We start from the raw sequence: 25,255 nt of genomic DNA on the forward strand, positions 1-25,255 counted from the left end.
AGTGTATACATTTTAAAATCACTTTTGAAGACAGATTATGATAATTCAATGTTTTTCTAGAAAATTATCGATCTCTTTTAGGCTCTAAAATTCATTAGCATAGAGTTTTGACAAGTACTCTCTTATGTGTTAAGTCCTTCCCCCCCATGTCTAGTTAAAGCTCCTTTAGAACTTTGCCTATCTGCACTTTATTATTCTTGAGTAAGCCTGCCAAGTATTTAAAATGTTTTATCTTTATACTCCTAAGGATTCACCTCTTGGATTTATCAAGTGTATTATTTTCCGTCTTCCAATTCACCATTTTTTTCATCTTCTTTAATTTTACTTTGTCTAACTTATAGGGTTGATAACCTAAATTGTTTATTTCAGTGCTGGTTTAGTAATGTGATCACACCCATTCTCCACTGAAGACAGCCTTGGTCATATTTCTCAGGTTTTGATATGTTGGATTTTACTATTATTATTTTCCATTCTGCAATTTTATTTTTGACTTTGAATTTAAACTATGAGATGTTTAAGAGAGAATATATCCCAATAATTGCTCATTTGATAAGATCTAATTTTATTAGTTTTATTATGTGCTTCTCCAAGTAGAATTCTCTAGAAGTTGAGAATAATTATTCATAAGGAGGGGGGAAAGTGAGCATCGGGGTGGGGGAGAGGTGATGACAACAACATACACTTAATCTATTTTAATCCTACTGCAAAGAAATTGTTTGAACTTCAGTGGCTGAATCTGTCTTATTGGAAGAATTACAATTTAGTTCAATCTGTAGAAGAATTCTGTTTTCCACTTTTCTGTTGGTATCATACAGGTATTTCACTAATTTCTATAATACCATTGAAAGCATTTTATATCAGATACATCCACATGCTAACGTTTTGTAAAAAGAGATGTCTTTTTTCAATATATCTAATATTAATACTGTGACACTGGAAAGAATAGCTATATAAGGTTAAAGCAATACCAAAACATGGTAACATGCAAAGCTGAAGCATTTGCAATAGGCAGTCAAGCATAAAGTTACTGAAAAGTATGCAAGTAAGCATATACATACTGATTTCTGCAGGTAATTTCATATGGAAGCAAAACAAAAAGAAATTAGAAAATTCATGAGGAAATATTTTTATAGATTTTATAAAGCAGTGATTATCAAAAAAATGGTACTTTTCACAACAGGTACTAATTACAAATGCACCCTTTTTTAAGTAAAACAAGTGTGATCAAATAAAAATCCACGAACACATGTCAGTCGGTAGGCTATTGTTCATATTGAAAGAAACTTTATTATGATGTTCTAATAAGATAGAAAATGGACCCCGTTGAATTAATATTACAGGTAACTATCTCTAGATAGAGGGTAGGGTCAAAAAGTTAAAGATAAATATTATGCAGAGGCCACTATCAGTTGAGAATCAATCTGAAATTGAATGGAATAATATTTTCAATTATAAAATAAGAGAATGACTTTAAAACTTATTTTCACTTGTGGGGTGGGAGATATTGTGATCTGGCATGCACTGGAACCATTTATTCGGATGGAATCTTTGAACTACAGAGAACAGCTAACTCTGGGCTTATATAAGAAAAAATGAAAAAAATGATTGTATGGCCTCTTTTTTTTATAAGAAATGGCAAATTATAAATCCTCCCTAGCTCCGAAATCCACATTATATATGTTTGCACTCTTCCTTGCTCTTTAAGGAATCATGCTAGTAGCATTTACTATTTTGTAGCATCATTAGCATTTGATTTGAGGCAATGGTGCTGAAAAATCAGCACCTGAATTATAGAACACCTAACGTCTATAACAGTGGTTTTGTTATTTCACGCTACCAACATGTGGATACCCAATGGAAATGTTGGTAGATAAATAGAGGGCTAGTCTCTTCAGAGGGACAAGTACAAAAAAAATCAAGTCTCTCCTTTGGCGAAATCACATACTAAGATAATGTTGCATCACTTCGAAGAATGGAAAAAAGACTATAAAAATCATAATGTTTATTGACTACAGCTAATAATTTAAATTATCATTATATTAAGTTCTACCATATTTTCTCAGTAAATCCTTATTAACTTGCTATAATTTAACGTAATACACAAAAGTTGTGAAGAAATATTGATAAACTAGATACTTTAACTTCCTGAAAACAGGAAGTTACATTTAAACATGTAAATTTAAATAATAAATTATTATTTTTGAATTTTAATGCATTTCTGGTTGATACCATTTTAATACCCTGTTCTAAGAGGCCTCCTGGTAAGTATGCGCCTTGACCTCTATGTTCCATAGAACTTCACCAACTCAGAGGATATAATTTCCCAAGTACAACTGCATTTTCAATTACACTGAAGGATTAAAAACGTATTTGGCAAAAAAAAAAAAGTATTTGGCATCCCTATACCAAAAATCATGCAGATTTTGATAATTCTGAATATCCTCTTGACTGGACAAAATGTGGATGAAGAAAGCACTAGTGCAGGGCCTGGGGACTTGGATTCTAGCCACTCAATTCCTGAGCCCAGTGTATGAGGAGAGCAGACAACATTGCTCTGGGGTCTCCTCCACCTCTACAAGTTAGGAGTCTAGGGTCTTTTTATAGTGTGAAGAAACACATGACATAATCAAAGGAAAAAGGAGATCTTACTGTTCTTCGAAGGATCTTTTACCACAGCATTTGTTTTGGCTACGCTGTCTGCTAGTTGATTGTAATTTTTCTTCAGGCCATCAAGGTTCTGGTGGAGATCTTTAATCTGTGCCAATACGTCTTTTGCTGTGTCATTGGCTTGTCTTGCTTTGTCCTTAACGGCTTGCAGTTTAGCAGCTGTGTCTGTTGGCAGGAGAGGGTATGAGGAACGAAGCAAAGAGTCTGGAGTTAGTGGCTCGCACCACGCCTGTCAAAGGGAGGTTGCAGCCGGCCGACCTCAGGGGCACACGCACAAAGGGAAAGGCTGAACTTTGTCTCATTCGGTTGGAGCAAATAAAGTAAATTTTTAGCTAAATTAAATTTTCCCAGGGACCTTTGCTATGAATACCTGATTAGCTCTTAAGATAGCAAAGTGATTATTCTAAATGTTCATTGTATAAGGAAGGGTATACTGTGATTTGCTGCTGAACATATTACGGAGAGAAATTTATCCACAAATCATAGTTTCATCAAAACTAGGTTTAAGATTTAATCTGCACATTCCGAAGGGGGAATGATGAATGAATGTACTTCAACTTAAAGATGGAGAGACTCTCTCAGGTATTTTAGACCTTGTGTTTATGTACTTATATTTGTTTTCAGCATTGGAAATTTTCAGGTATGTCCTTACTACTGAAAGAGATGACAAGCAATCCTGGACAGTTAGTTTTTTTTTTTTAATGTTGAAAGAGTAAAAATCATTAAATTTCCTGTGTTATATAAATGTATGCATTAGTTTCCTTGATCATAATTTGTATAAAAAACATATACTGAACATACAGATGCCTACTAGTATGTGTAGATTAGTGGTTAAGGCCACAGGCTCCAGAGTTAAACTGTGGGGTTCAAATCTCATATACACTACTTTTAACAATGGCCTTCAGCCTTCTGTTTCATTTCTTAAATTCCACATATGAGTGAAATCATATGGTATTTGTCTTTCTCTGATTTATTTCCCTTAGCATGATACTGTGTCTCAGTTTGTCCCCTGTAAAGTGGGGATAACACTATTAATTTTGTAGGATTACTGTGAGGATTACATACACTTAACAAGCATATTGAATAAACACTCAGTAAACATTAGCAGACTTTGTTATTATTGTATCACATTATTAAAATATAAAGGACAGTGTTTTCAGGAACTAATACCAAACAATAACGTCAAGTACTTACAATAGGTAGGAAGATATTACAGATATGGTTCAGCCATTAATGTTTTCAAAGCTGAAACATTTAAGGAACTGAACTTTGCCAAGAAAGATGTGCTGACTGTTGCCAGAGGGAGGGCTGTTGGGGGGAGGGGCAGGATGGGGGAAGGGGGGCGGGAGATACAGGCTTCCAGTTACAGAATGAATATGTCAAAGAAATAAATACACAGCCTAAGGAATATAGCCAATGATCCTGTAATTGTGTTGTATCAGGACAGATGGGAGCTACACCTGTGGTGAGTATAGCATAACCTACAGACTCACTGAATCACTATGTTGAACACTTGAAAATAATGTAACATTGTGTGTCGACTGTACTCAAAAAAAAAAAAACAAAAAAGAAGTAAAGAATGATGTGGGGAAAGGCTCTCATCTGTCATGTCGGTATTATAACCCCCTGTGACTTTGTAGCAGAACAACATTTTAGAGAACAGTACCCGTGTGATTTCATACTTTCCCATTAACATGAGATTACAAACAATATTATTTGTAATAATAATAATAATCTTATTAGAAAGATTTTATGGGCTGACACATGGAAGAACAGTAAAATAATAAGATGGCTATATTTTCCTTTTTGCAACATATACCAATGGATGTCAGCTAGGGTAACAAAGCATAAGAAATATCACAGGGTAAAGTAGGGCTTAGTTTCTCATTCTCACAAGGAAAAATTCATAAGTAAGAAAACCAATATCTAATTTCCTGACAACAGTCCAAGTGAAATGTCAGAAAAGATGGTAAACGTTAGGACATTCTTTAATAGTACAGGTCAACTGACACAGTTTGCAGTGTCCCAAGTGCTTACCATTTGGAATGGCTGACAGCTTCCCCAAAGTGTCATTCAAAGCTCTCAGGAGATCCTCATTTCTAACATCTGCATTTTCTAATCTGGTTATTAAGCCATTCAGATAGTCATCATTTTCTGTGAATGGAAAACAAAAAAAGAATAAAACAATTTTAATCATCTGAGTTTACACATGTCTGATATGGATATGTAATTTCAGATGATTTTAATATAAGGTTTATAAAAAGCAGAACTAATTTAATTCCTTTAATTTATTGGCATCTATCAATAAATACATTTCAGATCATAATATAAAATAGGTGTTTATGAAATGACCATTTCACTCTTCAACAGGTTCAACAGCTATGTTTTCCTCTCAGTATCTGATCTTTATCTGACTTAATTTGAGGGTTTTCTATTGAGAAAAAAACTGCAAAAGATTCAATCGCTTATTGCATTTGTAATGATGCCCTCTTGACATTATTCCCATTAGTGTTACTTATTTTAAAAATTTCACGAAAATGGATCACTGGATTAGCTTTTAAAAATCTCAAATAGATATGACTGTTAAGTAGACTCTCCCAACTTCAATAAATACCACATTAATACATAGTTTAAAATGAATGAAAAAACAACTTCTAGTGCATTTCTGATAAACTGGTATTTTTGTTAAATAGAGAAAATAATATTTTATAAATTGCTCTCAAATAGGCTTTTTAGAGGTTTTTTATTTCTTGCTACCTTAGCATGATTTCTTTAACATTAAAAAAAATCACTTACTGGAGATAATTTAATATTACAAGTGTAAATTTTTCAACTTCTTTCCACTAGTTTTTAACATTGCCCAAACTTTAGGTTAGTTTGTATTATAATAGCAACTGAGAGCTTCAGAGTTTGAATGTAACAATATAAAGGGTAAAAGTTATAAAATCTTTTAGGGGAAAGAAAACAAAGATCCAATCTGCTGATAGAAGAACAGAAGTTTAGAAATTTTGCTTAGGTACACATCAAACTGCAAACGTATCTTAAGACCAAATCTGCCTTTTTTTTTTTTCAAACACTATTTATTAGTGACAAGTGGAATTCAATAAATGAAAGATATAAAATTCTGTGCTTCCTATAATACTTTTCACCTTTCCTGACTGGATAAAGCAGATCATTTCTTTAAAAAATATTTTACATAGTTTATTTTGCCATAATATTTGTTTCCTGGGGAGATGCAGGCTGATCGTTCAAATTAGCTCTACAGAAACGCAAAACATAAATAAAAGGCAGAGTCCTCAATTACTTGTATGCTTTGCTTGTATGCATTTGCTTGTATGCAGATCCCTTGTAGAGGCAGTGCACCTGACTTCTCAGGGGAACTGAGTGGGCCCCTGTCACCTTGAGAAGGATCCCTGCCCTTTACTGGCCTTCATCCGGGGAGAAGAGCAAAGGGAAAGGAAGATGAAGGATTCTTAACTATCAGCACTCTGGCTGTGAAAAAGAGGACTGAACATGTTAATTAATGAGCCACTTCATTTCATATAAGGCTTTTATAGGCAGACAGATTAAACCACTGTTATACAATAGTAATGCAAGCACATACTACAGATTAACACGTCTGCCTTTAAGTTCCAAGCCAAAGACCTGATGACATCACTGAAAAACAAAGCATAAAATATCTTAGCAAAGCACTGTTCGAAAACATCATGTCCATTTCAGTCACTAAGATGTTATTATTTTCAATTCCAGTGCCTCAAAATATACTTTCCAAGTAATTAGATTTTTCACCTCTGTCAATCATGATGCATCTTTCTTTTTCACTGTTTGTACTAAAATAAAATCTTTGGATAGGTTATTGAAAGTCTACTTTCAGAGAGAAAGCCAGTCTGATTATGACTGTGATCGCTATATGAATTCCTTGAGAATAAAGGGCTGTTCTTTCAATATTACCTTGGAAGTCTTCATCAATTAAGGAAATGGAACAGTAGAAATTTTATTTCTTAGCTTCTTGATTGGATTTGATTTTTTAAATAAAGAAGCATTCAAAATGTTCTGACAAGCAAGATCTTCATGTACAGTGAAAGAACCATTATTAATTTCAAGGACATCACTTGGTTTATACTATTTTATGCATTCGAATAGCAAATACTGGCTGAATAGTCAGGCTAATTATTCAGAAGAGAGATTGATCCGAAGAACATTGTTGCTGCTATTTCTCAAGTTCCAAAGCAGTAATTTTGATCCTCTGCTTTCTGTACTCGGGTCAGAATGTGAATATTCTGACCCCATTCTGATTTCTATGTTTCACCTATTTGATTCGGATTCCTTCCTGATGGATCCTCTCCTACGCTCCGATCATTTTTTCTGAAGTAGTAGTTTCTGGAATTCCTTAAAACCAAATCTAAACACTTTATAGCTTTGTCAATAGAATTAGGTGAGTAGAAGCTGTGTACAGAAAAGTACTGCAGATTTCAAAATGGAAAACCTGCGAAACCATAGCAATGAAAATCCCCAAAAAGAAGCCCTCCAAGGTTGGCTTTAAATGAAAAGAGATATGAGGCACAGTTTATCTATAGCTGACATGTAAGGAAGATTGCATCTGACCTAGTTTGAACTGTAACATGACCAAAGAAACAGAATTATTAATAGTTAAAGAACATCCAACCTGATCCTTTAGTTGTAAATTTTGGAGAACAAGACACGGATCCGATTTATAATTCATAGCGATATTTTATAGGATTTCCTCTCACTTCTTCAGCTTTCATACCCCGTAGCTGTAGTTAAGACCTTCTCTTTATCTCCTCTCTAGATATCACACCCACCAAACCTCAAAGGCTACACACACATGCTTTTTCCGCTTTGGTTCTCCCTTTCCCATCCTGTCCTCACACATTAGAACACAAATGTCAATGGGTTTGGCAGACACAGAGCTCATACGGTGAGAGAAAGCAGCAGCGCGATAAGGGTCGACTGTGAACATTCCTGGTGATATCAGTTCCTTTTGTTGCCTGTCCACTGACTGTACAGGGTAGACATATTCAAAATAAAACTCACCAAAGTTGTAAGTCACTGCCACTCAGAGCACACATTTATTCATTTACCATGTTCCTGATGCCAGGCTGAATATGAATGACAGTTTAGTTAAATTAGAACTGATAACGTTGAGCTATGTTATGTAATATCTCAAAATAAAGCTATTATGTTACTTCTGTCATCATCAATAATGTCTTCTTGTACAAAATTCTCGTCATTAAAAATGCGGTGCGGTGCAATGACTGAGAAGTGGAAGATGAGGTGGGTTCAAATGCCATTTCATTTTTCCCTTTCTGTGTGTATAAAACGAGGATAGTGCCTTCCTTCATATGACTGATATGAGAAATAAATCTTTGGAAGTGTATGAGAAAGTACTGGATTTATGACCGGAAGTAAATGGTAACTAATTCACATCGGCTCGATGATTGCCCTGATGTAATTACCAGTTTGCAATGATGTTGAAACAGGTTTCAACTAAATATAAGAATGCTTTTTATAGATTTTACTGAAATGTTGACTATTGAATCTCATCTAGGGGCGCCTGGGTGGCTCAGTTGGTTAAGCATCTGCTTTCAGCTCAGGTCATGATCTCGGGGTCCTGGGATCGAGCCCCATGACGGGCTCTCTGCTCGGCACGGAGCCTGCTTCTCCCTGCTCCTCCCCTTGCTTGTGTTCTCTCTCGATATCTCTGTCTCTCTCTCTCTCAAATAAATAAAATCTTAAAAAAAAAAAGAAAAGAAACTCATCTAGTTAAGTTCTTCAAATGCAATTTTTATTTTTTATTTAGGCACAAACGAATACCTCAAGAGAATCTCTCATTCACAAGGGTGAAATTCACAGAATGGCTATTAAGTTTGAAGGGGTCTGGTTAAATGGAATCTACTGCCAAACTGCCATTCAGATAATATTTTGCAGTGAACTCCTTGATTACCATGACATTTGTCTTATTATGAACCAATACTCTGATGGACTCGTTATCACTTCTGATTTGCTTCTTTACCAAAAAATGAAGGAATATCCTCTCTTTAGGATTTCTTTGTAAAAGAAGAATTTAATCCACATAACTTGTATTTGTTACAAATGTGTTTCATGTTTTGTTGTCGAGGCACCTTCTAAACTAGAGAACAGGTTAATCTCTGCAGCATTTCTCTGTGTAGGTCTGAAGCAGAAAGTTTGAAATAGGCAAGGAATCGGCATGAGGTCATGTAAAATATCTTGATTGTGACCTTCCTGATAATGAGAGATTTTGGCTACACTTGGGTATTCATCCACTTATTCATTGATCAAGCATTTGTAAGGATCGTGAATGTCACTGTGCCACCCTCTGGACTATGGCAGAAGCCCAGTGTTTTTGCCCAGCAGTAGGTAAAAGCATCAGCTTTGGAGACAGACTAATGTGGCCTAAAGTGTTGGTGCCACTATATAAATGGGGTGCATTCAGATTGTTGGTGTTTCTTCAAATGATTTTGTTTTACATACGAGAGGTGGCCAAATCTACCAAATTACATAATATATGATTGCTTGACACAATTTTCAATTTTATTGTATTATATTATGTATTATCATCTTTGCATATTTTAAGAACATAAGAGGTACAGCTTCCCTCAGGTCACTTTACTATAATTTTTCACTCACCTATCTAGTCCTTTGCCTGCTTAATATTTCTAAATCTTAAAATATCCAGAGTCTGTCCCCTAAATTAACCCCACGACCCAGGGCAGGAATCTGGGGCCTTGCTGAAGGAAGGACAGCTGCATAAGGAAGGAAGCCAGGTGAAAGTGAGACCCCGATTCCTGTCCCCAGCCTCCTGTCAATTGACTCAATGAGGTCGCTATGCCCAGTTTTGCCACTTTTTTGTATTTCTAGCCCCCTTTCATGACTTTACTCCCATGCTTCCCTTTCTCCAGTTGCTGTCACAAGTTTGGGATGTGTCCTGTCTCTGACTGCCTCTTCTGCCCAGAGTGCACTAGAGTGACCATGCATGGGAACCTCTGAGATCGCTTGGTCGGCAGGTTTATAGGGAGGCATGTTACGGAGAAACCTTGTCCTGATCTCAAAGGGCCAAATTTGGTCTTGTTCATCACGGGCACAGTGCTTGACCGGCCCTCAGTAACCGTCAGCTGCCACTGAATGTGCTCTTCCTCCCGCTAGAGAGAGGGTCATAGTGAAAAGTCTGAGGAGAGGAGGGAAGGGGGGGCTTGTCTGGTGGCAGGATCTCCAAAGACTTAAGAAACCAGAATAGAGATGAGGCGAATCCTCTCTTCAGCAAGGGTAACGAGAAACCAAAATGGCCAGAAGTTGAAACCTGCTTACAGTTCCGCTAGGACAAGCTCTGAAGCCTGACTGTGGGCCTGTAGGCTCACTGTGTTCTGGCCAGCAAGGTATTCTAAAAGACCTTGAAAAGAACCAGACAAGTACTGTCTGGCCCAATAGTTTCTCCCTTTCCATGTCTGCCACTACTTATTCACTTTTCATTTTAACTCCTCAACCAACTCCAACCTGGCTTTATTATCTTTATTTCTTTATTCACACTCCAAAGGAGGAACTACAGCTCTGTATGAGGAATTGGCAATATCTTTGGGAAAAGACTGTATTGTTCTCCACACTACGGTCAGCTAGGGGATCCAAGCTTGATTTCATCCATTTAGTCCAACATTGTTTTTTGTCCATGGAACGGATTTTGTTTGTCCTTCACATGTCTATCTTCAGAAAGACTGATTCTGGCAAGTGGTAGTAAGTGAAGTCAAAAGGAGTATATCTTTAATAATGAAAGAAGGCTTTGGACAAAATTTAAATCCTGCATCATACTTTGGTTTAACAGCACTGCAGTATTCCTGTTTATTCTTTTTTTTTCTAATCTAAAATAATAACAGAATCTTACCAGGTTAGTCAATGAAACTGTATTACATTCATGAAGGCAGAACCTTTCTGATACACTTGTCTAGACTGAAAGCCTGAGTGTTTGGAGGATCATAGTATAGAAGAAAAGCATTGATTAATTTGTTAAAAGATAATGTGTGGAATAACTTTGGTACTGTTCTTTGTGCTGGACAGTACCATGTGTCATGCAGTTCACTGAGTCAGTATTTTTGGGTTTGGGAATTGATCTTTTTATTTCATAGGAGTGTCATCCATTTTACAGAAATGTTTTCTATTTGCTCCTTAGTAATTGAATGATTTCACTTACTTGGGCAAAGACAAAAATTAGGGATAAATTAAGAAGTAAATAATATTGAGAAGTTACTCTATATAAGATACGGTATATAATTGTAAATTCTTAGTATTCTCAGGCTTCTAATATACCATCCTCTGCTTCATTCCTTGCCTTGTACACATTCCGTGAGAACCTCAACTGGCCATTTGATTGACAAACTCTCTTGTCAATCTGCAAAGGAGCATTAATTCACCTGCTGGTATTAATTCATCTTCTAACTCTCTCGATCATCAATTTGTCCCAAGTTCCGTATCTATCAAGGACATGATTTTAACCTCCGTAGACATTCAATCAGTGCAGTGTAGACTGGTTTCAAATTTCAAATGCGTACAAGGGCAAATTGACTTTTAACAAATGTATATTCAAAAATTAAAAAGCAAAACAAATTGCTCCTGGCAAGTTCAGACTCCCTCAAGGCAAGGACAGCATAAAAATGGCAGGGAGCAGCACTAAGTCATTCGTGACTAAAGCATGAACTCACCGGATTATACTGAATTGAACCAAGTAACAAATTAGAAATATGGAGGGTAGACTGGCCTCACCATTTTTATTCCTTCTAACTCCAGGCACCAGAGAAAGGGAAATGACTAAATCTCTATTTTAATAGCTGCTGTCAAGAGTTTTGCTCTGTAGGGCCTATTTCAGCAGTTCCTGGTGGTAATATATGGCATTTCCCTGATTAACAGCCATTTTATAACTTGTGTAATTGGCCACAAATCAGGGGAATGTCATAATGTAGCAAGAAAACATTCCCATCTCCGTCAGAGCCCTGGCTTGGATTTTTGGAGAAATTATTACTTGAGTAGTTTGTGGGTTTTCATTACTTTAAATAATGTACTACCTGAAGTACAAAAAAAAAAAAAAACCAACATTTAAACTAATGAACATTTCTGTCTCCTAACCTTTTCCACCAGGCCTGTCTTCAGATTTCTTTTTTTTTTTGGAAAAAAAAAATCTCTGAAAATGGAATTCTTTCTTTATTTTTATAACGCCAGTATTTTGGGGGAAATATAGGTGAGGGCAGAGCAGGGAGTGAGGGCAGGTGACTCAGGCATTCACCTCAGGTATAAAATTTAAAGGGACACCAAAACACTCAGTAATCAAAAATATTTTAATGCAGTATTTAAAAAGATTAAAATGGATTCAAAAAAGATCAATGATGAACAAAATATTAAACTTTTAAATAATACAGGACATCACCCTATACTTGCACGACCTAACCTCACTCACCTCACCTTAATCCTTCCTAGCGCTGGGCAAAGGCACTGGATGGGAAGGAGTGGCCACAAAGTAATGAGATCAACTCAACTTGCCCTAGAGGAAAATAGGTTTTGACTCTACAGTTACTCTTGAGGTTAGAATAAGAGCAAGCTCCTGCACAAAATCATGTGTACAGGGTTTTTTTTTTTCCACCTGTGACACACAGTCCAAAGCATTTTGCTCTCAAAATACCATCACACGGATACCAGAAGTTGTAATCTCCTATCAGCCTCTATTAGAGACCACGGACAATTAGTTAAAGCATGACAAATATAAATGCTTATAAAACCTCTTCTTTTTCTAAGGTTAGCAAAGACCAATACCATTCCGTTCTTCTCAAAAATATGCTTATTTCCTGATTTGAGCTAGTCCCTGTGATATTATACACTAGAAAAACAACGCTAAAAAGAAGATCCCGTGTCCGTCCTCAAGAAGATGGACTCTAAGTACATGGTTGCAGTTTGACAAGTCTGTGAGAAAGGTACGCAGTGAGAAGGGGCATGTGGTTCAGATGGGGTGTCAAGGTTCCTGGGGAAGATGACATCTGAGCTTAATCTTGAAGGTCTGGTAAATGTAATTATACGAAAAAGAACGAAAGATGGAGAGGCATTCCAAAGAGAAGGATTAACACTCTGAAATACGGAGGCTTGGAATAGTAGTATGTTTTGGAAGGACCATGAATATTTCAGGAAGTTGGGGAGATGGAAGCAAGCCAGAAAATGGCAAGGAATGAGGCTGCAGAGAGAAACAGGAGATATTTGAATGAAATAATAAATATGATAGCTTACCTAGAGAGCAGCTATATTGAGTAATACATTTTTAATGCAAAAACCCCTAATGGATTAGAGTAGATATTTTATACACTTTGATGATTGAATTAGGAAGAAAATACAAGAAGAATGTATTTAAAAAGTGTGAAAACTTTTCAGGAAACGTGACCACTAACAAATTGAAAATTTCGTAAGGACATTTATACTACATCTGCCTAACTCATTCCTTTGTGACTGTCATTTCTGAAGCCAAAACAAGTGGGGCTTGGTACTCTTAAAAACTTGTTATACTTTAATTTACAAGTCACCGTACTTTAGATATAAGTGAAATGATGTTATATAAATTAGGTCTAAAAATTATGAAATATTACCCAATGCAAAATGAGATGTGATGATAAAATGGCATAAAACTGGTGAGATAGTTTACTTGCATTAAATCCCAATAATAAAAACCATCATAAAAACTCTAGTGAAACAATTCCACTTTTCCAATAGTGTAATAAAATATCCTACCAAATAGAACTATGATTAGCCTGAAAATAATAACAAAGAGAGGTCACACTAACCTTTTACGGCATTTGCTAACTTCTTGGCTTCATTAAGAATCCCAAAGCTTTTCTGAAGAGAGCCTTTGGCACCTTCCTTTAGTGAACCCTGAGGACCTGTTGCCTGTGGACAGTAAAAGAAGTGTCACATATCAAAACCCACAGAATTATGGAGTAGACATATCTGGCGGGCAGCTGGTATACAGAGCTTACTTTCAGGAAAGCATTCTGGGCTACAGACGTAGAATTAAAAATTATCAGCACATACTGGCGATTAAAGTCAGGAGACTCTTTATTGGGAGAGGGAACAACTGGAACAGAAACCTTAGGAATTTTAATTTAAGGGGTAGGCACTGGCAAGATAACAGATTCTAGAGGGCAAAGAGAAACCAGGAGAGCATGATATTACAGAAACCAAGGGATGCAGAAGTGACTCAAAGCATGATGGTTGGCAGTGTTGCAAGGACATAATTGGTACTGAATGCTATAGAATGGTTGAGCATATTAAGGACTGAACACATCTACTGACTTTATCCCTAAGCACATTTTACTTGAGTTATGTGATAAGTGGGGGAGCAGTTCCTATCCCCTTCAAATGAGGAAGAACACCGCTCCTTTTGAAAACACGTCTCCAAGCACTACAGCAAAACAAAATCTTCTAAATAACAATCTCTGAGCTACAATCATCTCCTAGCAAAGATGTATTTGTTGAGGCTTAGATTAAAAAAGATGACACAAAGATAGAAGAATGATATGGGAATGGGATCATTTAACTTAATGTCTAGGGGTCCATTTTAATAGTGTTTGTTCCTCAGCAATCATCATGTAATACATTTATACCAAGAGATAAATTAAACAGGATCTTAGTGTAAAGTTTAAATTGGAAAAGTATTTCAGGTGCAAGAAGAGCCAGAGAATGCTAAACTTACTGTTGAAGTTATAAAGCTGAATTCAGGTTATCCCAGACATAACACTCCAAATGATACCGGCAATGCCTCTGTCACTTTTTTTTTTTTTTAACCAGTCACATTATTTGAGCATTAAACTAGGAAAGATCATAGAATTTGTGACTATTGCGGTAAAATTTATTTTCAGGTCTTATACTAACAGCTCTACTGGTCACAGAACAGATTGATTACATAATACTAAGAAATCTACAAAAGGACATATTGGATACATCTACATAAATAAAAAGGGACATTGTGCGTATGTAGCTAGTACTTGCAAAAAGAGCGACAAATCCAGAAAATTATTCTATGGCAAATGGACAGTTTCTTCAACTGAGAACACAGAAATTTTTAGTCCTACAGTTTCCTTTGGAAATTAGATACACTAACATCACATAGTGTCATTTATCTCAAAAAAAAAAAAAAAAAAAGGAAAGAGCATTGGTGTAAGTGGCACAAATCCAGTGTACCTTACTTAAAAAAAAAATAAGCCTTAGTTAGCTACTCAGGTTCTACATCTGTTCCAAATTTACATGCCATTCTTACTCCCTTGGTTATAAGTTTTCTGGATCAAAACAGATCAGAGGAAGGAAATTACAAAGAAAGAAGGATGAAGATTCTCTAAATAGGCACATGAAAGCCGCAGAAGTGATAGCTGACAATCTGTCTGACAATGAGGAAGGAGAAGTGGTCAAGCAGAGAAAGAAATTTAAGGCTCAGGAGTCCAAATCAATTTGGATAGGGATAAAGTAGGTTTCAGTAGATGCTAACATCATTGTAGTAAAATAACTAATGTTGGTATTGACGATCTTGAGCCACCCCGATGATATGGGTCACCCAGAGTACTAGATGAAATTAGGCAAAGATGGGAAAGGGAGGAAGGGAGGAAGGGAGGAAGGGAGGGAGGGAGGGAGGGAGGAAGGAAGGGGGGAGGGAGGGAGGGAGGCAGGGAGGGAGGCAGGGAGGGAGGAAGGAAGGAAGGGGGGGAGGGAGGGAGGGAGAGAGGAAGGAAGAAAAACAGCCTTCCCCCTCATACCACCCTGAACGTGCCCGATCTCATCTGATCCCTGCAGCCTTGAGATGTGAATGTCTTTCTAGAAAAATACAATCTGGCAAGCATTTAACAACCACAATTTTAAAGCTTATCTTGGATATGCAAAGTGGATAAAGGAGGGAGAGAAAGTTGATTTGCTGCAAGGAAGAAAATAATGAAATGAAGTCAGAGGAAAAGAGGGAGAAAAGTCAGACAACATGGAAAGAGACTAAAGTTTGAGCTGGGGAAATTGAGGGACTATGGACAATGGTGACCAGTATTCATTTTTTGTCTGCCTTTTACACTTTTCAACAGTTTTACTGAGACATAAGTAAACTTCCCATATTTAAAATTTACATTTTGGTAAGTTTTGACATATAGACACCCATGAAACCATCACGACAATTAAGGTAGAGGAAATATTCATTTCTTTTTTTTCTCCCTTCCACCCTTCCTTGCATCTCTACACAAACACTGCTCCTCTTCCCATCACTATTAATTTGTATTTTACAAAATCTTATATAAATGGGCCCATCTAGTTTGTTCTCTTGTCTGGCTTCTTTCACTCATCTCCAGCATTGACCATTGTAAATTGAGTGGTAGTTGCATTTGTGTATAAATCTTTAGATAAACATATGCTTTCATTTTCTCCTGGAGTGAATACCTAGAAGTGGAGTGGCTAGATGATATAGTAGTATGTTTAACTTTTTAAGAAACTACCAACTTGTTTTCTAAATTATTTGTGCTACTTTAAATTCCCAACAGTAGTGTATGAGAATTATGTTTGCCTACATCCTTGCTAGTACTTGATGTAGTCAGTCTTTTTAAATTTAGACATGCTAATAGGTGTATCATTTTGGTTTTAATTTGCATTTTCCTTGTGACAAATAATCTTGAGCACCTTTTCATGTGCTTATTTTCCATCTGTTTAAATCTTTTGCCCAATTTTTTATTGGGTTGTTTGTTGTTACTGAATTTTGAAAGATATTTGTGCATAATTTGGATATAAATCCTTTATCAGACAAGTAATTTGCAAATATATTCCAATAGTTTGTAGCTTATCTTAATAAATGGTTAGATTTCATTTTTATAACCTTGTCAAGAATTTTTGCATCTATGTTTATGAGGGATATTGATTTAAAATTTTCTTTCATACTGTCTTTGGTTTGTATTAGAGTGATCCTGGCCTCATAGAATGGGGTGGGACATATTTTCTCTTCAATTCTCTGAAGAATTTATTAATTCTTCCTTAAATGTTTCATGGAATTCACCAGTGAAATCATCTGGGGCTGAATTTGTGTGTGGGGTGTGTGTATATATGTGTGTACAAAGGTTTTTAAGTACAAATTCAATTCTTTAATGGACATTCAAGTTAGTTATTTGTGAGTTTGGGTAGTTGGTAATTTTCAAAGAATCTGTCCATTTCATTCAAATTGTTGAATTTCTGGGATAAAGTCATTAATAATTTTCTTTTTTTAATCCTTTATTGTCTGCAGAAGTTGTACTGATTTTACCTCTTTTATTCCTGATGTTGAATATTGGATATTGATTTTTTTTCTGATTAGTCTGATTATCAACTTATTGATCTTTCATTGGGCCTTGGCACATTTATCCAACAACATGACTGAGCCCTAACTAAAGTCCATCTGCTGATAGACTTCCCTGCTGCTAATTTCCTATTTTCTTGCATTTATGAATGTCACCTCTCTTTTGCTCCCAAGCATCTTGTCTTTCGTGCTTTTCAGGAAGCTGATGATTTCTTCCTGGATTTTTAGTCAACCATTCCTTGCTCAGGTAAGGGACGGAAAGGCAAGGATGCAGGATTTTTTTTTTTTTAAGATTTATTTATTATTTATTTGAGAAAACGAGAGAGCATGAGTGGGGGGAAGGGCAAAGAGAGAGGGAGAGAATCCTCAAGCAGACTCCCTGCCAAGTGTGAAGCATGACGTGGGACTCAATCCCAGGACCCTGAGATCATGACCTGAGCTGAAATCAAGAGTTGGATGCTCAACTGACTGAGCCACACAGTTGCCCCAAGGAGGCAGGAAATTTTGATGTGCGGAGAACAGAACAAGTATTTCAGTTGCAAAGGACTGTAGAGTTTATGAAGGGCAGTATGAAGAACTAAGGCTGTTAGGCAGGTTAGAGTCAATTTCTGGAAAGCTTGAATGTCAGGCTAAAAACACTGGGCAATAAGTAACATGGAGCCATTGAAAGCTTCTGAGTAAGAGTGTATGGTTAGAGTTTTAGTCCAGGAAGATGAACTGGGCAGGTGTGTGGCAGAAAAAGGAGACACCAATCGGCTATTATCATAGTATAGGCTAGAGAAAAAAAGTTGTAACCTTAGGCAAGGGCAGTGGAAATGAGAGGTTTGTGTTCAAGGATGCGGAGGGATAGACAGGTTTTCAGTGTTTCAAGAAGCACTCCAAAATACTAAAGTAAAGGGCTAATGCCATACAACTGTCAGTCATAAACAGTACATCCACAACCCAGGTTTAAAAGAACAGCCTTTCATATAACAGAATGAAAACTTACTAACATGTTATGGATGAATGGAACTGTTTCAACTCATTGGAATTTGGAGAGTTCCTTTTCCAACATTGCTTAGTAAGTCACCGAAGCACATCTACATCAGGACAGGTGATGAAGCAGCATTTTCCAAGCTAATTATACTTCATACATATTCATAAGCACTGCATCTGAGTTTCTGAGCTGTGTCTACAGCATATGGGAAGTATAAATGAGGTTCTTAGAGTTGCAAGATATGTTGTTTCTTGCTTTTTAGAAATTGTATTTTTATAAATAAGTTATTTTGTGTGTATATGTATATATATATAAATTATATAAAATGTTTATGAAAATATATCATACACAGTATTATATGTAGGCTACTGTATGTTTTTATTAGTTAATGATTGTTTATGGAAAATATGAGATAATTTAAGACATTTTTAGAGAAGGAAAGATACAGAAAAAAATGAAATGATAAAGTCTACAAAGATTTTATAGAGGGCTTGGCATTTAATTGGTTTTTAATACATGTTAGTATTCTCCTTCCTACTATTTGTTAAATATTCATAGTAACTCTTGTTAAAGTACCATGTCATTGATAAGGAATTGACTGATTTACCCAAAAAAAGTTTTTAGCTGTCTCAAGCACCAAAGTAAGCTCTGATTATCCAAAGACGGAGACAGTCTGCCTTGCCCACTGGAACTGTAGTAGAGAACAAAAAAACAATCCTTATAAAGAAAATGGTTACTACCATAATGGAGCATGGAAACCTGGCAGTGTTTTGTTGTCAGAGGAAGCTCTATTAGGAGAAGAAGATGTGAATATGAGACCTGAAGTTAAGCTTAGGGTGTTATACCTGTCTCCCAGTGATTTATTATTTAAGAAAGCAAATTTAAAAGCTGTTTTTTAGAGGTGCCTGGGTGGCTCAGTTGGTTAAGTGTCTGCCTTCGGCTCAAGTCACGATCTCAGGGTCCTGGGATCAAGCCCTGCATCGGGCTCCCTGCTCAGTGGGGAACCTGCTTCTCCCTCTCCCTCTGTCTGCCGCTCGCCCCTGCTTGTGCTCTCTCTCTCTCTGTCAAATAAGTAAACAAAGTCTTAAAAAGAAGAATTATAAAAGCTATTGTTTGTATTACCTTCTACATTACACTTTTATTGCTTTTCTAAATGGTCCTCAAATAATTTCTTTATTAGAGACAGAATTTCTGAATTCATTCAAAGAGTTGTCTCTAAGGACAGATGTAGAATATTTCTTTTTTCCTTTGTTTTTATTTGTTAGAGAAGTAATTGAAGATTCATCAGCATGGTTTATGACTTATTCCATTGCTCCCTCTTTATGAAATAATTTATTTTAGAAGATAAGTCCTGCATATCTCTAAAGGAGATACTGTGCAAAGACATTACATAACTTAAATGATTTTAAGTCTAAAATTTTTTTAATAAAGAAAATGGTTCCAATAATATGCAGGGATACATGTAAGGGCTGGTGATTAGCTGTAATGTGTTTGTATGAGGTGTTTATCAGAAGAAATTTATATTCAGGTATGTTAGAGTGTTGTTAAAAATCAGGGAGAAATTTCTTACTCTAGTAAAATAAATTCTCAGAAGAAATGGTGGAATCTAATCCTATATACATTGTAAAAGATATAATTTTTGAGAATACTGAAAAAAATGTGCATGTGATGTTAATTAGATATATTTATGTAGTAAGTTACAAAACAGTTCTATATTTGCCAAAAATTTGTTTGCATAGGAAAAGGTACGTGCAGATAAACATTATAAAAGTGATCATTTGTGTTTGGTGGGCTTATGCACATTATATATTTTCTCCTTTTGCTTGTATTTTCCACTTTTCTATAACAGGTAAGAACTGCCTTTGTAACAATTAAAAAAGATCATAATTTTAAAATAAGGAAATCACTGTTCATTGATTTTAAAGGTGTTTTAATATGACCTATATTTTTAAAACACTACAGGGTATTAAAATGAAATAGTAAATAAAGAGTGAGGAACAAACAACCCAGGGAGATGGCCGTGGTCAGAAATCTGTTGAAAGGCTGTAGGTCCTGGCCTCGCACACTATGCCCTAGGATGAGAGAGAGATTAGATGAATCTCTGCAGAAGACTGAAAGCTAGTGAGCATACAGAGGAGACTTGCATGAAATAGGAATCCTCAAAACTGCAAGTTTAGAATTGTGACTGGGCACTTTCAGCTTGACGAGAACACCAAGAAGGACAATCAAGAGAGGATTTAAAAATATATGACTAAGTGAGAACAGATTTTCACCAATTACAGCCTGACAGCCACTGCCCCAGCACCTATGGGTGCCACTAGCTTACTGCAATGAGGCACGAACTGAAGAAGCTGATGGGGGCAGAATGAGCAGATACTATAAGAAATCTTGATTTGGAGTCAAGGCAATAGAGAAGCATTTATGGAGTTGGAGAACATTCTCAGAGCCTAATATTTTTTTTTTCCAGTTGATGTTCAAAGTCCAATCCAGTGTGGCCATTTCACCTCTTGATTATTGCCCTTATAGGTGGAAATTCTAAATAATGAGTCTGAGAGCACAACCACCTTGAACGAAATTAGTTCTTATTTATGTTGCATTATAGCATCACCCCAAAGAATTGCCATGTTTTGGACTGATGATACAAACAAACCCTTTGGTTTTTAACTTTTCATGCCCTGAATTTTTAAATATGTCTTATGCTGGGTCATAAAACAGAAGTTTGCTTTTTTGTTTCCTATCTAGTTTTTAAAATTATTGACTCCAGTGAGCATATCATATACTGGGAAAATCACTATATCATGGTGGCTTAATGAATACTACTTTTACATACAGATTCAATATTTTTCTAGGTGACTTCAATTCTCACTGACTTTTTCCATATTTGCTATTGTGTGAATCACTCAGTTGTTAGGTAAGTTGCTGAGCTGCTGATGGAGAAAAAATGCTCACCAATCTTATCAGCAGATTCAATTGTCATATCAATTACGGGTTTATGCCATTTTCCCATTAATACTACATGGGTACAAAATTTAAATTCCAATGATTGTAGGTATATTTTTAAAAAGATTTTACTTATTTATTTGACAGAGAGATAGAGCCAGAGCACAAGCAGGGGGAATGGCAGAGGGAGAGGGAGAAGCAGGCTCCCCGCTGAGTAGGGAGCCCAACTTGGGGCTTGATCCCAGAACCCTGGGATCATGACCTGAGCTCCTGGAACCCCGGGATCATGATCTGAGCCAAAGGCAGATGCTTAACCAACTGAGCCACCCAGACACCCCCAGTGATTGTAGGTATTAATAAGAAGTCAAAATGACTGTGTGAATAACTTCTAAGCAGTGGTTGACAGAATAAAATACAAGGTATATGTGATTTAAAGGGTACAACTTGACTAACACCATATTTTATCGAGCCTTTTGAATGCAGTCTGTATTCTGCTAATATTTGCACAGTCCTTTATGTAGGAAATAAAAACTCAAAAATGACCTTGCAAGTATTCTTTATGTATTTTGGTTCATCCAATTACACAAAGCAAATACTAAATAAGACAGACTGAAGAGAAGATATGACCATATCTCTAAACAAACACTCATTAGAAATGCCTTAATGTTTAATCATTCTATTGCAAGATTCACAGTGTTTACCCTTATGATTTATACACCAATAGCCATTATGTCAAAGAATCTTGCTACTATAAGGACTCAAAAACTAACAAATAAGAAGAAATTATTAGGAATAATATTAATAATATTAAAGGACAGAATAATAGTAGGAAAGAAAGGAAAACATAACAAAGAATAAATTAGGTAAAAGTCGAAATGTATTATTTTTATTAGCATGACGAATGAAAACATCTGTGATTATTGCTGGTTTGAGGACAGGTTAGAATTCCAATTATCTCTGATTACCCTGTATGTTGTATTTTGTAATGCTATTTACACATTAAGTACATTAAGTATGTGGTCACAATTTTTAAAATCTTAAAGAGAAAATTTAAAATGTGGACATGTGTAATACCTCGTACTTATCAATAAGTAGTTCATGAGCACCTTTTATAAGTACCATAACTAGGCCAATGAAGAGTAAGAAATGATCTTAGAGTGTTGGAGATTGAATATTAAATCAGATAAAAGGATCTGGGCTTTACGTACTATATTTACCATAAGAATCAAGTCAAGGGAGGGATCAGAATAGATCGTACAATGCACTCAATTTGAAGGCAGATCTTCTAATTCCCAAATTCTATCCTGCTATTTTCTTTCCCCAACTTGATTTAGAAATTCTAGCACACCACTAGAACCTAATTCCCATCCATTAAAAAAAATCCCACATGACATCTACATTCAAACAGATATTCAGACATTACCTCAAACTAAATAGGGAAAGAAATTTTATTTTTCCTTTGAAATCGTCTTCTCTCTTCAACTTTCCTATATCTCATGACAATTCAAATATCTTATCAATTCTGAAAATCTGAGGCATCCTGGCCATGCTAGATTTCTGACATTAGTGTTTGGAGATGGGAGGTGGCAATCTACATTTGTGATCGGCTACTATGTATCAGGTGTTACCTATATGAAAATCATGGCATCCTGGGTGAGAAATAGTTAAAGAGCAAAATACTCAGGGGGCCAGTTGTGGTGATCCACGTTTCTGTCCACTAACGGGTCTATTATCAGCCTACATTTTAATTCTGGGAACATTGTTTTCTGGAAAAAAGCAAGTAGGAAGGAAACAAAACATCACAGTCACCGAGCAGTGAAATAGCATGGGAGCTCACTGTGCACAGCAGAGGGCAGGCAGAGAAACTCAGCAGCTTCCAAAGCCCAGGGATCTTGGGGCTGTGCCCAAAGGTTTACACACACACAGAGGGGCACTGGACTGGCCAGCTTACTGCTCACCACACTGTGTGGCCTGGTGGTGTATCTCACCCAGTGGGGATGCCTTTTTCTGACCCCTCCAACCACTGCATGGGTTAGTGGAGACCCTCAAACATACCCTCCCCACGAGGAAATAAAATATAGGAAGAGAGCAAAAGACTCCTCAGAAATATGGATTACCTAATTTAAAATCTGAATTTTTGGGGCACATGGATGGCTCAGTCGGTTAAGTGACTGCCTTCAGCTCAGGTGATGATCCCAGGGTCCCAGGTTCGAGCCCCGCATCGGGCTCCTTGCTCAGCAGGGTGTCTGATTCTTCCTCTGCCCCTTCCTCCTGCTCGTGCTATTTCTCTCTCTCTAATAAGTAAATAAAATAAAATAAAATCTGAATCTTCACTCAATTCTACCCCTGAAACTAAAACTACACTATAGGTGAACTAACTTGAATTTAAATAAAATTTTGAAAAAGAAAAAAAATTTTTAAAAATCTGAATTTTGAGCAAAAGACACTGTTTTCACAAAACAGTACCAAGAGACTAAATAAAATGGGAGTAAGTGTGCAGGGGAGATGGTGGAAATTAAAAGTATGGTGGTGTAAAGAAAAGGAGGTAAGAGAAAGTGTATGACTTCAGCGGAGGAATCTTCACTTTAGAAGGATAGACACGCCTCCCTCACCACATCAACACGGGTCCTCAGATACTTACTCCCCCTTCAATCCACTGCAGTCACTGGACCCTCACCTTGCTCAGGAGGGGGTAATCCAGGAAGGAGGCTCACAGACTTTGAAGGTGGCCAGGCTCAGAAACAATGGGTGAGGTAGGGGATGAGAGTCAGCCATGAGGATAAAAATGGAAAATGCCCTGCAAATCCTTTTATGGAACAGAGTGCCCTTTACCCCTTCACTGGTGGCACAGGGCGATGCAGCCAGACAAGTGCCCCCCAGGCTTCCCGCACTGAAAAAAATCAGAGGTGGTCTTTTAAGGAAGTGCTTCCAATTAAGGTTCTGGTTATAGACAAAAATTTAAATTCTATTTGTATGACAATACGAAAGTTAAAAGGGTAGAAGTTGGGGGGCACCTGGGTGGCTCAGTCGTTAAGCGTCTGCCTTCAGCTCAGGTCATGGTCCCAGGGTCCTGGGATCGAGCCCCGCATCCGGCTCCCTGCTCCGCGGGAAGCCCGCTTCTTCCTCTCCCACTCCCCCTGCTTGTGTTCCTGCTCTCATTATCTTTCTCTCTGTCAAATAAATAAATAAAATCTTTAAAAAAGGGGGGGGGGTTAGAAGTTGGAAGGAGAAAGGGAACTAAAGGCAGGATGAAGGCACAAAGGTCTGCATTTAGAGAGTGGGGAGTCCATCATTGACAGGAACAGGAAATAAAGCTCTGAGCCCCTCCACTTAAGTTTAAAAAGAAAACAGTATAGGATCTAAACACGGTAACTACCTACACTGGGAAATGGGTGAGAGGGAGATGTGATGTGATAGGATCTATGTGAACTTCATGTCACATATCACTGCAGTAATTAAAAAGATAATTCCCTAAAGTAACGAATAGCATGATAACATGATAATGATATTATCAAGAGAGACCAAAGGAGAAGAAATAGTTGGAAGACTTAGCAATGATTGTCCCTGGGTGTGTGAGTTTAGAGGTGAGAAAAGTTAGGTCAGGGGATTGTTGCTTGAAATTTCCTGCTTCTCTTTTCAATTTAAAAGGAAATAAAATATGCATGCATCATGAATTTTAAAAGAAAGAAAGAAATGTAGGGCCTCTTGTTGGTGTGAAGGATGAGGGTTGTTCTTTCATTTCCGGGAGCCTTGAAAAACCACTTTCTTCATATTTTTCAGGGCAGATCTTCCTGCAGAACTGATTTTCAATTTCCTCTTACTTTCATTTTAGTTAAAACACTTAACTAGGAAATAATTTAAGTATACTGATAAGAACAGAAATTAATATAGATACCTGTATCCCCATCATCCATACTTGACTAATATTAACTTTTTACCGTATTTGTGTACATCTTTAAAAATATAGATTTGGATTTGGTTTGATAATATTTTATTTAAAGTTTTACATCTCTATTTATGATTGACCTATAGTTTTTCTTTTTGATCCTGTCTTGTTCGCACAGTGTTCCGCCATCAAGATTATATCAGACTCATAAAATAAGCCAGGGAATATTTCTTTGTTTTTCTTTTCTTTAAAATGTTTTGGATATTGAGTCCTTGAAATTTTGGTAGACATTATTATTTTGTTATGGGTAGATTATTAACAACTGACTCAACTCATTTAATGACGAGACTCCTACTCAGGTTTACTCTTTCTGAGTACATTTGGATTTATCGTCCACTTCATCAAGCACTCAAATTTATTTGAAAAAAGTCGCTCA

General features: G+C 36.6%; 1 protein-coding gene across 1 annotated transcript in view; it reads right to left on the minus strand.

Moving 5' to 3' along the window:
* Positions 1 to 25,255, minus strand: part of LAMA2 (laminin subunit alpha 2) — a 468,253-nt gene that overhangs the window by 79,566 nt on the left and 363,432 nt on the right. The window contains exons 42-44 of the mRNA XM_088023741.1: positions 13,512 to 13,614; positions 4,705 to 4,821; positions 2,650 to 2,832 (exon numbers count right to left, since the gene is read on the minus strand). Coding sequence (XP_087879867.1) covers positions 2,650 to 2,832; positions 4,705 to 4,821; positions 13,512 to 13,614 — 403 coding nt within the window. The remainder of the gene's footprint in view (positions 1 to 2,649; positions 2,833 to 4,704; positions 4,822 to 13,511; positions 13,615 to 25,255) is intronic.

The sequence above is a fragment of the Eumetopias jubatus genome, unplaced genomic scaffold (genome assembly GCF_037043125.1).
Source record: "Eumetopias jubatus isolate StellerSeaLion01/CBP00866 unplaced genomic scaffold, mEumJub1_p1.0 scaffold_6, whole genome shotgun sequence".
Lineage (NCBI taxonomy): Eukaryota > Metazoa > Chordata > Mammalia > Carnivora > Otariidae > Eumetopias > Eumetopias jubatus.